This window comes from Pseudophryne corroboree, chromosome 11 (genome assembly GCF_028390025.1).
Source record: "Pseudophryne corroboree isolate aPseCor3 chromosome 11, aPseCor3.hap2, whole genome shotgun sequence".
Classification (NCBI taxonomy): domain Eukaryota; kingdom Metazoa; phylum Chordata; class Amphibia; order Anura; family Myobatrachidae; genus Pseudophryne; species Pseudophryne corroboree.
Window position 1 is genome coordinate 329,258,533 of NC_086454.1, and position 17,292 is coordinate 329,275,824.

Here is a 17,292-nt window from a genome sequence, read left to right on the forward strand (position 1 = left end):
CCCCAGTAGAGTTAGCAGTCCAGGACCCCGGAGGTTGGATGCGATTCACTTGGAACCTGGTCATTGTGGCCCTGGATAAATGGAGACATTGTACGGAGGGAAGGCAGTAGTCACGATGGAGACATCATTGCACCTTCCACATCCCACCTAGGTGCCTCCCTCCTTTATTTCTTGAGTGCAAACTTTCAGTTCAGGTAAGCATGGTGTACATCTAGACAATGAGAGCAGTAAACATCATAAGATTTCTGAACAATTTAATCCTTACAAAAGATAAAAACAAACTTAAATAAAATCTTTAAAAAAATACAGTTAAAAAAAAAAAAAATTAGGTTCCACAGCCGCTCATCTCCAGCGCAGAGTTAGGAGGTCTCAGAATTTCTCCATAAGTTCCATAACCGCAATGGTTGTGCTCTGGCCAAAAATAAAGGCCCCGCACAGAACAGAGATGATTCCCCAGGCAACTAGGCAGGATCTGTGGAGAGATCACACACACATAACTACACATTGGAAATTGCTTCAGTAGAGGTTTGTATTCCATCATAAACCCTGTACCATGACCAGCAGCGGTTGCAAACATGAAATCTCACTCCCCATATACGAAGCAGCAGTGCGCAATCTCTGTGGAGAACGGAGAAATCCAAGCAGTACCAAAATTACCAGAAGATGTCCTACTAATAAAGAAACAGATCCCTATTATATAGGGTGGAGCATGTGCGTCTCAAATCCAATCCTTGGAATACAGTAGCAGTGCATGTTTTCCAGGTTTCCTCCAAGAATCTCAAGTGGATAATTTAAATTGTGTCAGTCACCTGCCTCCCAACATTTTAAAATCCAGTGTCAAGACACCTTGCACCACTGAAATTTGAGGTCTGCAGTAACAAATACTTGTGCGCCAGAAAGGAGATCTGGAAAACATGAACTGTGTGGGGTCCTGAGGGCAGAATTTGAGAACCACTGCTTTAGAGTATAGAGTAAACTGGTTAGGCAAGTTTGAAACAAGTATAGTGATGGATAAATAAACTTAACTGTAAATGCAATTCATTGTGCACCAGTCTAAAGCAAAATACAGTACATCGGATCCAGTCTTTTCAAAATGCAAGTTAGCCATTTGTTGCAGACATCCTATTGGCTAAATACGACAGTCCATGTGATCATTATGAACCAATAAAGGGTGCAGAGTAGGAGCACAGTAATTCTGCCAGTACATGACATGTTTCCACTGACATAAGCACTTGGGGCTTGATGTAGATTTGAACGGATGCATCTATTTACTGTTCTCAGCCTAAGTGATGCAAAGTCATGTTCTGTAAATGTGGCAGTCATAGGCACCCGTCAGGACTCATGAGGAGCGTCTCTTGCAGGTGCCCAACCCCTGGTGTAAAATATGTCCCAATGATCACTCAAATCAGCAGCTGCCTCTGATTGCACCCGAACCCCTACCACAAATCTAGGATATATTGGGCTTACATATCTATTGCGCCAAAATGGATACTTATTAGTAGTTTGGGTTTACACAGATCTTTTCAGATTATGTATAAAAATAGATCACTAACTTTTTCCTCCTTTCCACCGGTTCAGTCTGCATAGCACAAATCAGACACATTCCTAAGAAAAGAAGATAATGAAAAAAAGTATATAAAAAAAAAATACACACTGCTCAAAAAATAAAGGGAACACTAAAATAACACATCCTAGATCTGAATTAATTAAATATTCTTATTAAATACTTTGTTCTTTACATAGTTGAATGTGCAGACAACAAAATCACACAAAAATTATCAATGGAACTCACATTTATTAACCCATGGAGGTCTGGATTTGGAGTCACACTCAAAATTAAAGTGGAGAAACACACTACAGGCTGATACAACTTTGATGTAATGTCCTTAAAACAAGTCAAAATGAGGCTCAGCAGTGTGTGTGGCCTCCACGTGCCTGTATGACCTCCCTACAACGCCTGGGCATGCTCCTGATGAGGTGGCGGATGGTCTCCTGAGGGATCTCCTCCCAGACCTGGACTAAAGCAACCGCCAACTCCTGGACAGTCTGTGGTGCAACGTGGCGTTGGTGGATGGAGCGAGACATGATGTCCCAGATGTGCTCAATTGGATTCAGGTCCGGGGAACGGGCGGGCCAGTCCATAGCATCAATGCCTTCGTCTTGCAGGAACTACTGACACACTCCAGCCACTAGAGTGAGAGCACCGCCAGCTTTCAAAAGTGACGAAAACATCAGCCAGAAAGCATAGGAGCTGAGAAGTGGTCTGTGGTCACCACCTGCAGAACAACTCCTTTATTGGGGGTGTCTTGCTAATTGCCTATAATTTCCACCTGTTGTCTATTCCATTTGCACAACAGCATGCGAAATGGATTGTCAATCAGTGTTGCTTCCTAAGTGGACAGTTTGATTTTACAGAAGTGTGATCGACTTGGAGTTACATTGTGGTAAGTGTTACCTTTATTTTTTTGAGCAGTGTATAAACACACACACACACACACACACACACACACACGAGAGACAAGTTGAGAAATCAGTGAAGATCTCCCTATGCTTTGTGAGACAATAACAAAATAAAAAGTAATTAAGAATGTTTCTTTGCAGAAAGCAGAGCTACAGTTGACCCTGGTTGGGCGAGGGAGAATCTTCTTCCCTTAAGATTATGCAGTACAGGACTTTAAATTTAATTGGACCACTGTAATAGTAACCAAAATCCTAATAAGCTCTAGTGAGCCAAGTACTAAACAAAGGAAACTTTAAATAGTTTAGTCCATTATTATTTTATCTTTCTGCAGTATATTATGGAGAGGATTCTCTATCGGAACAAACAAGTGTGTGTATTGGTAGCTAAAAACACAAGGACAAGGATGTCACAGCAGCTTAACAGACTGCAACCTCGGTTTTTGTTTTTTTACCTAAGGCAGACTCCATCTGGACAAAGCCACTGCAGTGTACCCACTTTTTTGTACTAATTGTGGGTTATGGGTGAGTAATATTCTATAGTATTATATTTTCTAACAGCAGAATGTAAGATTGACAAAGAATTTTATCGTATGCTTATATTTAATATAAACATTAGATTTCATTTTATAGTATATTTAACATGCTACAAATTGCAGAATTTCCAGGGTTCAGTTTAATTCAAAGAAAAGCGGTAGGTTGAGGATGGTTACCTGGGAAGATGAAGATGAAGAAAGCGCTGATTCCACCTATAATGGAGATGACCTCGCTGATGTCCGGGACAAACAGGGCAATGATGAGAGTGACAAGGATCCAAAGAACCGTCAGTAGGACCCTCACAAACCGTTCATAGGAGTCACTCACATAATGCTTGTGATCCAACCAGAGCTCCTGAAGGACAGATCTGTGGAGCAGACAATATATACCACAGAAATTAAAATAAAAAGATTGAGAAGAACAAACAGGCAACAAAAGACCATCAACCGCAGTAAACAAGGGGTGAGGATAAAAGCAATGTCACAACCAGACCCATTTGTGTGGCATGTGGATGTGAGAGTATTCATCAAAAACCACCGTTTATCCACCAAAAGGGAGATAAAATAAAGTTCTGCCATCACTAAAGGGGGGTACACACAGAGATCCGTGCTTAATTTCTAAGCAATCTGACTAGATTGCTTAGAAGTTAAGCACACACAGCTCTGTCTCTATGTCCTACAGCGAGAGCCATGCGCGGCCCAGCACGTCGCTATCGCCGGCGATAGATTGAAATGAGCGCCCATCCCCGTCCACCCCTCGCTCAGCACACATCAGGGGGGGGGGAGGGGGGGTTGGGAGAGGTGTGCGGAGCGTTCTGTGCTAGATCGCTCAGCACACATCTCTGTTCATATTGATACGTGTGTACTGACCTTAAGAATTTTATTCCAAAGCCAACACTTAGGAAGTCTTCAGTTGGGGTCTGAATTACTTCAAAAAACAATCCCAAACTAAATTAATCAGAGGCCGTGAACCAAACAATTCATTACATAAAGTTAAAATTCTAAAAACCAAGCCAGACAAGAAATCTTTAAAAGAACACAAAGAAGGGGGCGTGCCAACGGCATTAGGACGCATTGGTGGGGCGTGGTCCAGACAACAGAGGCGTGTCCAGACAGTTGGACGGGCTGCGTGATGTCACACGCAGCGTCTGCAACCCGGGACGCGGCGAGTAGCGGCCTGCCAGGTACAAGAGCTACTCGCCAGGTACAAGAGCATCGCCGCTGTGTGATGCTTTTGTACATGTGAAAGGGGGGTGGGTGGGGGGTAGGGCCTGACATGCGAGGCGGACTAGCCCTGTGCTGGGCGTCCCACCGCATGTCGGAGTAAATGATCGTAGCTGTGCTAAATTTACCACATTTACGATCAGATCTGAATCGCCTCCTTAAATTTCATTGCTTCAATACTCTTCATTGCCCAAACCCCATTCGGCCATAACAGCAAGAAGTGATCCGCTATGCTAGCTTGTTCAATAACTGTTCTAGTCTTAGACACCAAGGGGTAAATTTACTAAGGTGGGAGTTTTTTTTAGAACTGGTGATGTTGCCCATAGCAACCAATCAGATTCTACTTAACATTTATCAAGCTGCTTCTAGAAGATAATAGATAGAATCTGATTGGTTGCTATAGGCAACATCACCAGTTCTAAAAAACTCCCACCTTGGTAAATTTACCCCCAACTCGGAGCCAGCCCGTTAATGGGATTTCTCTTCTGGGCACGCAATGTGGATATAGTTGTGGTAGAAGCCCAGTTTACCAACTTATGCTAATGTGGTTATCCATTCAACTAATACAGGGGTCCATGCATCTGCCAGCAAAAAGCTGTGCCGCCACAGATATTACGCATGCTGACGCATTAGTCATCATTAGTAATTGCACCAGCCCTGTGTGAAGTGCAAGAGGCGTCAGAAACAGGCTTCCCTTCCCCATACGTACAACTCCTAATCGTACAGAGCTTTAGATACACGACCACAACACTCCCATGGCACCTTCACAAGTCCAGGTGGTTACATGCTATCCGTTTGCCAACGCCCAGTTCCTGCCCCGAAACGCCCTATTTCATGGAAAGCCAGTAGGCAAAGTTACGTCCAACTATGAAATAGAAGGACACACACAAAACATGCCAAAACTTGCTTATTGCATCTGTGAGACTCCAAAGAAGCCCTCTAGTCCACTAAACATAGTATGGTTTTCCACAGATATGCTCAAGGATATCATTATATTGATTCTACAGTACAGCTTAATAATGAGGCTTTTATAGCTCTTTGCCTCCATCCAAGTCTTCGTAAATATACCCTAAAGTACCAGACAATAGCTCCTGTCATTTTTCAAACAGCCTTTAAACTGACAGAAGCAGATTGGTCCAAATCCCCTTTATTTAGGCATTCACCCTTGTCAAACAATAAGACTATTACAATACTTCACAAATTAACAGTGACACAGAAGGGGAAAAAAATCCTATATAATCAAACAGGAAATAAAACAAAAAAATCTCTTATTCTGAAGTTATAAATCTAGCAATCTAAAGACCTGCATCATCTACTGCAAATAACTTACTAAAGGATTGTATTATTAAAAAGATAGTAGTTTATTTTTATGGTTAATGAGATAGGAGGACTATAATTGAATCAAAAACATTACGGCTCACCAAGAATTATGGAATTACCTCCATCCTAAGTGTTATCGTATGTCCCAGCGAAAAAACAAAAGAACCCTCTTAGAGAATATAATATATCAGAACCCTAACCAAGTATTATATGTTCTAAAACTCTCAATGGATCAATTACAGCATTAATATGCCGAGTAGTGCTGGAAATGTAATTGCATGTTGTCAGAAAATAAGTGCAATTGGAATGAAAGATTAGATGGATGATAAGTAATAAATGTCCTTTTTATGATTAAAAGTGAATGCACTCTAATTATCTGTCATACAGAGAATTGCTGCAGTAAGAACGATATGCCAACACAGGAAAATTACATTAAATATAAAAAAAAACACTTTTTGAAAAAATTAAATTAGTGGAATTTAACATTAATGCAAAAGTAGTAACTTTAGAAAAATCAACTTAATGTACATACAAATACAGTTAAGAATGAAATAAATCTCAAAAATATTATATTATATGAAAATGATAGATAGATAATATAAATAAATATCTATCTACTTTTTTTATCCTATTCAAAGCAATTAAAAACCGTAGTGTAGTAAAGCACAGAGCAGCCTGACAAATATGATTGTATAGGTTTATACATGGTAGAGGGAAGCGTTCAGCATGGGGCGGGATGCCGGCGGTCATGTGACCGACGCCAGAACCGCAACACCAACTGGGACACTGACTCCAGAAGACCGACATTCCGGAGGTATCGGGGTCACTGTTCGTGTTAGGGCTCAGTACAAGGGGAGGTCAACACTAGCCGCCACCCACGGAGGGTTAGGGTAGGAGAGGGTGGGGTGAATGGTTTAAAAATACTTCTCCCCTCCACTGTCGTCATGTGACCGCCAGCATCTTGATGACTGGAATAAGATATAGACCCATGGTATCTTATTACTAGGTGATTCATCGCGCCCTACGGGCGCTCTTCACACCGTCGTGAGGGGCTATGCCCCCTTAACCCCCACACAACGTCAAGGTGTAGAATAGTTGTATTACAGCGAGTTTTCGGCGGAATGGTAGTTTTGCTCTTGGTTAAATATAGCATGACAAAAGGGCGTCCGATGATGAATAGGGTGTAGGCCCTTGCGAGTGGTTGAACAGTGCCTGCAGGAGACGATGTACAGAATGCAGGTGTAAAAAACATGTGAGTTGTGGTGGGTATGGAAATGGTGGAGGGGGAAGAGATGTGTTGTGTGTAAGTGAGGAACGGGTGTTGGAGAGGTGGGTTCAGAGGGGGTACAGCTTATGGCAGAGGTGGTTGATAGGTGCCAGGGGGGTGGGGGGAGGGGGCTGGAGAGTTCAGGTGGGTTACGGTCAGGGGTAGAGGATGCATGTGCTAGGTTTTGTGGGGTTTTGCTTTGGATTGTGGAGGGTGGTGAAGGTACTGTGGTGGTTGCGAGGGGGAAGTGGATTGGTCTGGGGGTTGGTGGAGAGTTAGGTTTAGAGGAGGTGCAGGGTGTGTCAGAGGAATGTGCTAAGTGTTGGGTGGGGGGAGGGAAGTGAAGGTGGATTCTGGGCATGGGAAGAGTTTGTATGTGATAGGTTTTGCGTGGTTTTGTTCTGCATTGTGGAGGGCGGTGAAGGTACTGTGGTTGGTGTAGTGATTTTTGCGAAGGGGTACATAGTTTGGGCAGGTTGTCCCCGAGATGCTGTGGGTGATGGCTGACCAGAGTCAGACTGTACCGTGGATGTGGTCCGGTCACTGTATATAGCACTTTGCCCTAGGGGTGAGGGATGGGGGAGGGGACAGGAGGTGTTGCACTTGGTGGAGTTGTAGGTGTGGGGGTTAGGGGGGAGGGTGTCCGAAGGTGGCATGGCTGAGGGATGTCCACATGGGGTGGAGGGGGAGGGAGTATATTGGGGTGTGTCCAGGGGAGGGTTGTTTTGAGGTGCATGGGGTGGTGTTTTTGTGGAAGGTGGGTGCCAGGTTTTGGGGGAGGTATGGGCTTGTGCGGTGGTGCGGGTGTAGCACAGGCGAGTGTTTTGTCATGGGGGGGTTTGTTGTTGGTGTGTGGGTTGGGTTAGTTGGTGTGGTGTGAGGGTTAGTGGTTCATAAGGTGGTGTAGTTGGGTGGGGGGTTTGCTAGTATGCTGAAGTGGTGTTGGGCGAGCAGGGGTCACGCATGTTGTGGTTGGGGGAGGGTGTCCCAAAGTGGCATGGCTCGGGGATGTCCACATGGGGTGGGTGGGTGGATGGGGCAGGGTATTGGGGTGTGTGTGGTGTGTGCAGGGGAGGGAGGGGTAGGCAGATGGGGAAGGTTGTGTTGAGGTGCAGGGGGTGGTGTATTTGTGGATGGTGGGTGTCAAGTATCGAGCTAGGTTGGTTGGGGGATGGACTTTTGAGGTGGTGCGGGTATTGAACAGTCGGGTGTTTTGTCGTTGCGGGGTTGGTTGTGTTTTGGAGTTAATGGGTGTGTGAGGGTTGTGTTCGTTGCTGTGGTGTGAGGCTTAGTGGTGCATAAGGCGGTGTGGTGGTGTGTGCAACTGCTGGCTGGAGCTAGTGAGGTGGTTGCCGAGGGAGCGTGGTCAGCAGGGATGGGAATTGGCGCTAGTGGCAGCAACAGTGACCATCGATGGCAGCTAAGTTTTATATTCATAGTCAGCGATGGTTTTTCCCATCGATGTTTATGCCCATGTGCAGTAGCTTGCTCTTCTGCCGCGTAAGAGCCATGGGCGTGGCTGAGCTGTGAGCGACAGCTGAGCTTCATAAAGAGGAGGGACATCACCATTGGCAGCTCTGATCCACATTGTCAGCCAGCAGTCTGGCGCAGTGTCTGGCATGTAGTGTCTAGCAGCTGTGTTCTGGAACAGGCAGCTAATTATTGGTGGGGGTAAAAACCATTGTGTATACAGCGACCATCGATGGTGTAGATCCATCTGGTTATACACCATCGATGGGGAAAGTATTCAGCATCGGCTGGTGACCATCGATGAGTTCCAGCCGGGGAAGGGAGCTGTAATGAGATGTGTAGCTGTATAGCAGTGTCCAAAGGCAAAGGCAATTAATGCTGAAACGCGTTGGACACCGCTATACAGCTACACATCTCATTACAGCTCCCTTCCCCGGCTGGAGAAGGGGACCCTTTCCATAACGAGGACTGCACAGCAATTCCCGCACCACGTGACGCGGCAAACCAGGAAGTGACTGACGGGACCCGAAGTTAGGCGAGTGCAGCGGCTGCTGGACCCGCACGGGGATCGAGAAGCCACGGTCTGGGGACATAAGGGCACTGGAAGACACGGGCACGGAAGCTGAGCCGGAACAGGCGCGCGGAACGCACCCCCGAAAGTAACAGACCTAAGCCGGTTCACCTGTCTCCTCACAGCGGTGCACACAGATTACCATCATCACAAGGGTCAGACTAGCGGGATGCCGCAATAGTCATATCACCCACGCACATTAATTATCCATCACACGTTTAAGAAATAAAAGGTACGCCTGACATTCACCCCTCAGGGGGCTTTTAAGCTAGAGTATACCATTTAGGAAGGTATACCACATAAAGGGTGGTCTGCAGGACACACCTGATAGTTCAGAATAGTCACTATTACCAATAAATACAAGGCTTACCTTTACCACAACCCTAGCCATCATTTTTCATTCATTGACACTCCACTCCACTAGCATCTCCATAACTGATCAAGCAATCATCTTTACCCCCCCTTCCCTCTATTCCTACTTTTCTCCATACACACCCTTTCATCTGACTGCGCTGACCATATCCAATTGACAATATAGCAGGAGGCTGCATACCTCCAGGTTTAGCAGCACCACTTTCTATCTCTCCCCCCCATTAGTGAGCGCAGTTTCCCCATTTTCTCCATTGGTATCACACACTGTAATTAGACAGGCAGGATTTTGACCAGTGAGATTTTATAAAAGAAAAACGAAGAAGAAAAAAAAACGAAAAAAAAACAAAAAAAACAAACCACCAAGAAAAAGTTGGGGCTTTTACATATAAAGTGTTGAACGACTCCATTCTTCTTGTTCTCCAGGGAGGCTCTGTGCCCTGTCTCACGATGGCCGCCAAGATTGTGACTGAGCATGTGTGGGAGCCATCTTAATATGGTGTAAAGCAACTTAGTGGGACACAGAAGTCTCCCACTTAAGCCCAGTACCCACGGGCCGATTCGGGGAGAGATGTGTGCCGAGCGGTTCGCTCAGCACACATCTCTCCCGCCGCTCAGCACAGCGCGATCTGTGCTGAGCGTGCGGGGGGAGACGGGGGGGCCGCTCATTTCACCCAGCGGGTGAAGTGAGCGACCCGCTAGATTGGCCTGCACGGCAGGCCAATCTAGCAGCAACTATAGCGATGCGCGGGGCTGCGCATCGCTATCGCTGTATGGGGTACACACGGAGCGATCCTGCTTAAATTCTAAGCAATCTAGTCAGATTGCTTAGAATATCGCTCCGTGAGTACCCCCCTTTCTCTGACGTCCTAGTGGATGCTGGGACTCCGTAAGGACCATGGGGAATAGCGGCTCCGCAGGAGACAGGGCACAAGAATAAAAGCTTTAGGATCAGGTGGTGTGCACTGGCTCCTCCCCCTATGACCCTCCTCCAAGCCTCAGTTAGATTTTTGTGCCCGAACGAGAAGGGTGCAGGCTAGGTGGCTCTCCTGAGCTGCTTAGAATAAAAGTGTATTTTAGGTTTTTTATTTTCAGTGAGTCCTGCTGGCAACAGGCTCACTGCATCGTGGGACTAAGGGGAGAAGAAGCGAACTCACCTGCGTGCAGAGTGGATTGGGCTTCTTCTTAGGCTACTGGACATTAGCTCCAGAGGGACGATCACAGGTTCAGCCTGGATGGGTCCCGGAGCCGCGCCGCCGGCCCCCTTACAGAGCCAGAAGAGCGAAGAGGTCCGGTGAAATCGGCGGCAGAAGACGGTCCTGTCTTCAGACTAAGGTAGCGCACAGCACCGCAGCTGTGCGCCATTGCTCTCAGCACACTTCACACTGCGGTCACTGAGGGTGCAGGGCGCTGGGGGGGAGCGCCCTGAGACGCAATATAAACAGATAATACCTTAGGTTGGCAAAAGAATACATCACATATAGCTCCTGGGCTATATGGATGTATTTTAACCCCTGCCATTTTTACAGAAAAGAGCGGGAGATAAGGACGTCGTGAAGGGGCGGAGCCTATCTCCTCAGCACACAAGCGCCATTTTCCCTCACAGCTCCGCTGGAAGGACGGCTCCCTTACTCTCCCCTGCAGACTTGCTACAGAATCAGGGTAAAAAAGAGAAGGGGGGGCACTATTGGCAGCTAAAAATAATATAAACAGCAGCTATAAGGGAATAACACTTATATAAGGTTATATAAGGTTATACACACATAAATATATATATATATATATATATATATATAAGGATAGATATATATATATATAAGGATATATATATATATATATATAAGGATAGATATATATATATATATAAGGATAGATATATATATATATATAAGGATAGATATATATATATATATAAGGATAGATATATATATATATAAGGATAGATATATATATATAAGGATAGATATATATATATATAAGGATAGATATATATATATATAAGGATATATATATATATAAGGATAGATATATATATATAAGGATAGATATATATATATATAAGGATAGATATATATATATATAAGGATAGATATATATATATAAGGATAGATATATATATATATAAGGATATATATATATATAAGGATAGATATATATATATATATAGATATATATATATATATATATATATATATATATATAGATATATATATATATAGATATATATATATATAGATATATATATATATATATATATATATATATATATATATATATATATATATATATATATATATATATATATATATATATATATATATATATATATATATATATATATATATATATATATATATATAGCGCTTGGTGTGTGCTGGCAGACTCTCCCTCTGTCTCTCCAAAGGGCTAGTGGGGTCCTGTCCTCTATCAGAGCATTCCCGGTGTGTGTGCCGTGTGTCGGTACGTGTGTGTCGACATGTATGAGGAGGAAAATGATGTGGAGGCGGAGCAATTGCTTGGGTTAGTGATGTCACCCCCTAGGGAGTCGACACCTGACTGGATGATCGTATTTAAAGAATTAAGTGATAATGTCAGCACTTTGCAAAAAACGGTTGACGACATGAGACAGCCGGCAAATCAATTAGTGCCTGTCCAGGCGTCTCAGACACCGTCAAGGGCCCTAAAACGCCCGTTACCTCAGTGGGTCGACACAGACCCAGACACAGATACTGAGTCTAGTGTCGACGGTGAGGAGACAAACGTAATGTCCAGTAGGGCCACACGTTACATGATCACGGCAATGAAGGAGGCATTGAACATTTCTGACACTACAAGTACCACAAAGAAGGGTATTATGTGGGGTGTGAAAGAACTACCAATAGTTTTTCCTGAGTCAGATGAATTAAATGAGGTGTGTGATAAAGCGTGGGTTTCCCCCGACAAAAAACTGCTAATTTCTAAAAAATTATTGGCACTATATCCTTTCCCGTCAGAGGTTAGGACGCGTTGGGAAACACCCCCTAGGGTAGATAAGGCGCTCACACGTTTATCTAAACAAGTAGCGTTACCGTCTCCTGATACGGCCACCCTCAAAGAACCAGCAGATAGAAGGCTGGAAAATATCCTAAAAAGTATATACACACATACTGGTGTTATACTGCGACCAGCAATCGCTTCAGCCTGGATGTGCAGTGCTGGAGTCGCGTGGTCGGATTCCCTGACTGAAAATATTGATACCCTGGATAGGGACAATATATTGTTAACTATAGAGCATTTGAAGGATGCATTACTATATATGCGTGATGCACAGAGGGATATTTGCACCCTGGCATCAAGAGTAAGTGCTATGTCCATTTCTGCCAGAAGAGCGTTATGGACGCGACAGTGGTCAGGCGATGCGGATTCCAAACGACATATGGAAGTATTGCCGTATAAAGGGGAGGAGTTATTTGGGGCTGGTCTATCGGACCTGGTGGCCACGGCAACGGCTGGAAAGTCCACCTTTTTACCCCAGGTCACTTCACATCAACAGAAAAAGACACCGTCTTTTCAAACTCAGTCCTTTCGTTCCCATAAGTACAAGCGAGCTAAAGGCCACTCCTTTCTGCCCCGGGGCAGAGGAAGAGGAAAAAGACTGCACCATGCAGCCGCTTCCCAGGAGCAGAAGCACTCCCCTGCTTCTGCCAAGTCTTCAGCATGACGCTGGGGCTTTACAAGCAGACTCAGACATGGTGGGGGCCCGTCTCAAGAATTTCAACGCGCAGTGGGCTCACTCGCAAGTGGACCCCTGGATTCTACAGGTAGTATCGCAGGGGTACAAACTGGAATTCGAGGCGTTTCCCCCTCGCCGGTTCCTGAAGTCTGCTCTACCAAAGTCTCCCTCCGACAGGGAGGCAGTTTTGGAAGCCATTCACAAGCTGTATTCCCAGCAGGTGATAATCAAGGTACCCCTCCTACAACAGGGAAAGGGGTATTATTCCACGCTGTTTGTGGTACCGAAGCCGGACGGCTCGGTGAGACCAATTTTAAATCTGAAATCCTTGAACACTTACATAAAAAGGTTCAAATTCAAGATGGAATCACTCAGAGCGGTGATAGCAAACCTGGAAGAAGGGGACTATATGGTGTCTCTGGACATCAAAGATGCTTATCTCCACGTCCCAATCTACCCTTCTCACCAAGGGTACCTCAGGTTTGTAGTACAAAACTGTCATTATCAGTTTCAGACGCTGCCGTTTGGGTTGTCCACGGCACCTCGGGTCTTTACCAAGGTAATGGCCGAAATGATGATTCTTCTTCGAAGAAAAGGCATCTTAATTATCCCTTACTTGGACGATCTCCTGATAAGGGCAAGGTCCAGGGAACAGTTAGAAGTCGGAGTAGCACTATCTCAGGTAGTGTTACGTCAGCACGGGTGGATCCTAAATATTCCAAAATCGCAGCTGATTCCAACGACACGTCTACTGTTCCTAGGAAAGATTCTGGACACAGTCCAGAAGAAGGTGTTTCTCCCGGAGGAGAAGGCCAGGGAGTTATCCGAGCTAGTCAGGAACCTCCTAAAACCAGGCCAGGTGTCAGTGCATCAGTGCACGAGGGTCCTGGGAAAAATGGTGGCTTCTTACGAAGCGATTCCATTCGGAAGATTCCATGCAAGAACTTTTCAGTGGGATCTACTGGACAAATGGTCCGGATCGCATCTTCAGATGCATCAGCGGATATCCCTGTCGCCAAGGACAAGGGTGTCTCTTCTGTGGTGGCTGCAGAGTGCTCATCTACTAGAGGGCCGCAGATTTGGCATTCAGGATTGGATCCTGGTGACCACGGATGCAAGCCTGAGAGGCTGGGGAGCAGTCACACAGGGAAGAAATTTCCAGGGCTTGTGGTCAAGCATGGAAACATCTCTTCATATAAACATTCTGGAACTAAGGGCCATTTACAATGCCCTAAGTCAAGCGAAACCCCTGCTTCAGGGTCAGGCGGTATTGATCCAATCGGACAACATCACGTCAGTCGCCCACGTAAACAGACAGGGCGGCACGAGAAGCAGGAGGGCAATGGCAGAAGCTGCAAGGATTCTTCGCTGGGCGGAAAATCATGTGATGGCACTGTCAGCAGTGTTCATTCCGGGAGTGGACAACTGGGAAGCAGACTTCCTCAGCAGACACGACCTCCACCCGGGAGAGTGGGGACTTCACCCAGAAGTCTTCCACCGGATAGTAAACCGTTGGGAAGAACCAAAGGTGGACATGATGGCGTCCCGTCTAAACAAAAAACTAGACAGATATTGCGCCAGGTCAAGGGACCCTCAGGCAATAGCGGTGGACGCTCTGGTAACGCCGTGGGTGTACCAGTCAGTGTATGTGTTCCCTCCTCTGCCTCTCATACCAAAAGTACTGAGAATCATAAGAAGGAGAGGAGTAAGAACTATACTCGTGGTTCCGGATTGGCCAAGAAGGACTTGGTACCCGGAACTTCAAGAGATGCTCACGGACGAACTGTGGCCTCTACCTCTGAGAAAGGACCTGCTCCAGCAGGGGCCTTGTCTGTTCCAAGACTTACCGCGGCTGCGTTTGACGGCATGGCGGTTGAACGCCGGATCCTGAGGGAAAAAGGCATTCCAGATGAAGTCATCCCTACCCTGGTCAAGGCCAGGAAGGACGTAACCGCAAAACATTATCACCGCATTTGGCGAAAATATGTTGCGTGGTGTGAGGCCAAGAAGGCCCCTACAGAAGAATTTCAACTGGGTCGTTTCCTCCATTTCCTGCAAACAGGACTATCTATGGGCCTAAAATTAGGGTCCATTAAGGTTCAAATTTCGGCCCTGTCGATTTTCTTCCAGAAAGAACTGGCTTCAGTGCCTGAAGTTCAGACATTTGTAAAAGGGGTACTGCATATACAGCCTCCTTTTGTGCCTCCAGTGGCACCTTGGGATCTCAATGTTGTGTTGAGTTTCCTAAAGTCACATTGGTTTGAACCACTCACCACTGTGGACTTCAAATATCTCACATGGAAGGTGACGATGCTGTTAGCCCTGGCTTCAGCCAGGCGTGTGTCAGAATTGGCGGCTTTATCATATAAAAGCCCTTACTTCATTTTTCATTCTGACAGGGCAGAATTGAGGACTCGTCCTCAATTTCTACCTAAGGTGGTTTCTGCATTTCACATGAACCAACCTATTGTGGTACCTGCGGCTACTAGGGACTTGGAGGACTCCAAGTTGCTTGACGTTGTCAGGGCCCTGAAAATATATGTTTCCAGGACGGCTGGAGTCAGAAAATCTGACTCGCTGTTTATCCTGTATGCACCCAACAAGCTGGGTGCTCCTGCTTCTAAGCAGACGATTGCTCGTTGGATTTGTAGTACAATTCAGCTTGCACATTCTGTGGCAGGCCTGCCACAGCCAAAATCGGTAAAAGCCCATTCCACAAGGAAAGTGGGCTCATCTTGGGCGGCTGCCCGAGGGGTCTCGGCTTTACAACTTTGCCGAGCAGCTACTTGGTCAGGGGCAAACACGTTTGCTAAATTCTACAAATTTGATACCCTGGCTGAGGAGGACCTGGAGTTCTCTCATTCGGTGCTGCAGAGTTATCCGCACTCTCCCGCCCGTTTGGGAGCTTTGGTATAATCCCCATGGTCCTTACGGAGTCCCAGCATCCACTAGGACGTCAGAGAAAATAAGATTTTACTTACCGATAAATCTATTTCTCGTAGTCCGTAGTGGATGCTGGGCGCCCATCCCAAGTGCGGATTGTCTGCAATACTTGTATATAGTTATTGTTACAAAAATTCGGGTTATTATTGTTGTGAGCCATCTTTTCAGAGGCTCCTTTTCGTTTTATCATACTGTTAACTGGGTTCAGATCACGAGTTGTACGGTGTGATTGGTGTGGCTGGTATGAGTCTTACCCGGGATTCAAGATCCTTCCTTATTATGTACGCTCGTCCGGGCACAGTATCCTAACTGAGGCTTGGAGGAGGGTCATAGGGGGAGGAGCCAGTGCACACCACCTGATCCTAAAGCTTTTATTCTTGTGCCCGGTCTCCTGCGGAGCCGCTATTCCCCATGGTCCTTACGGAGTCCCAGCATCCACTACGGACTACGAGAAATAGATTTATCGGTAAGTAAAATCTTATTTTAGCTCCTATTAGAGACCTAGTCAATACCTGCCAATAAAGCTGTTCCAGCCTCCCTGCACAGCTACCCATTTGCAGAATACACTCACCGGCTGGTGAGTTGTATTGAACCCTGATCCTCTCCAGCTCCATCACCAGAGTACGTGTAACAGTGAGTACAACTGTATCGGCTATCAATAAACCAACACCACTGGTTAAGTAACTGGGCTGTTCACTGCTTGTCATCCACTGGTGTGAATATAATAAACACCTTCACACACACACATAATTTCCAACATAGGACCCAGTACACAGTATTCTTCATTGCGTTACACAATATGTTGATAAATGAATTACAGCATTGACCTGAAAGACCAGGAAAGTTCCCCAAGACAGGGGTCCTATGGTCATATTTATTACAACCTCTATGTCTACAAATTGATTTAAAAAAAAAAAACCCACACACCACACAATCCTCCCAAATTCTCAGCCTTCAGGTCCTGCAAATAAAGAACCCACTGCCTCCTATCATCACCTCAGCCTGCACTATGGTATATGTATCAAATGGAATACATCACCAGCGTCCTGAGAAACTCCTACACTTTCTTGGATCATGTATGGCGTTCCCTGGACCTTAAGGTTTAGCCAACCCCTCTTGAACCATTAAGCAGTTTGTGTACTCTGGCCCGCTTTGGAGTTGGCTGCGTTTATAGGGGGTCATTCAGAGTTGATCGCTAGCTGAAAATGTTCGCTGAGCAGCGATGATGCAAAAAAACAGCACTTCTGCGCATGTGTATGCGGCCGATGTAGTTTTACACAAGGTCTAGTGAGGCTTTTCCGTCGCACTGCTGACCGCAGAGTGATTGACATGAAGTGGGCGTTTCTGGGTGTCGACTGACAGTTTTCAGGGAGTGATCGAAAAAACGCAGGCGTGCCAGGAAAAACGCAGGCGTGGCTGGGTG

The 17,292-nt window shown here is 45.7% G+C and overlaps 1 protein-coding gene across 1 annotated transcript in view; it reads right to left on the reverse strand.

The window, feature by feature from the left end:
• Window positions 1-237: 237 nt before the first annotated feature.
• SLC38A8 (solute carrier family 38 member 8) overlaps window positions 238-17,292 on the reverse strand; it is a 61,616-nt gene continuing 44,561 nt past the window's right edge. The window contains exons 8-10 of the mRNA XM_063945740.1: window positions 3,171-3,361; window positions 1,554-1,605; window positions 238-472 (exon numbers count right to left, since the gene is read on the reverse strand). Of these exons, the coding sequence (XP_063801810.1) occupies window positions 370-472; window positions 1,554-1,605; window positions 3,171-3,361 (346 nt within the window). The 3' untranslated portion in view covers window positions 238-369. The remainder of the gene's footprint in view (window positions 473-1,553; window positions 1,606-3,170; window positions 3,362-17,292) is intronic.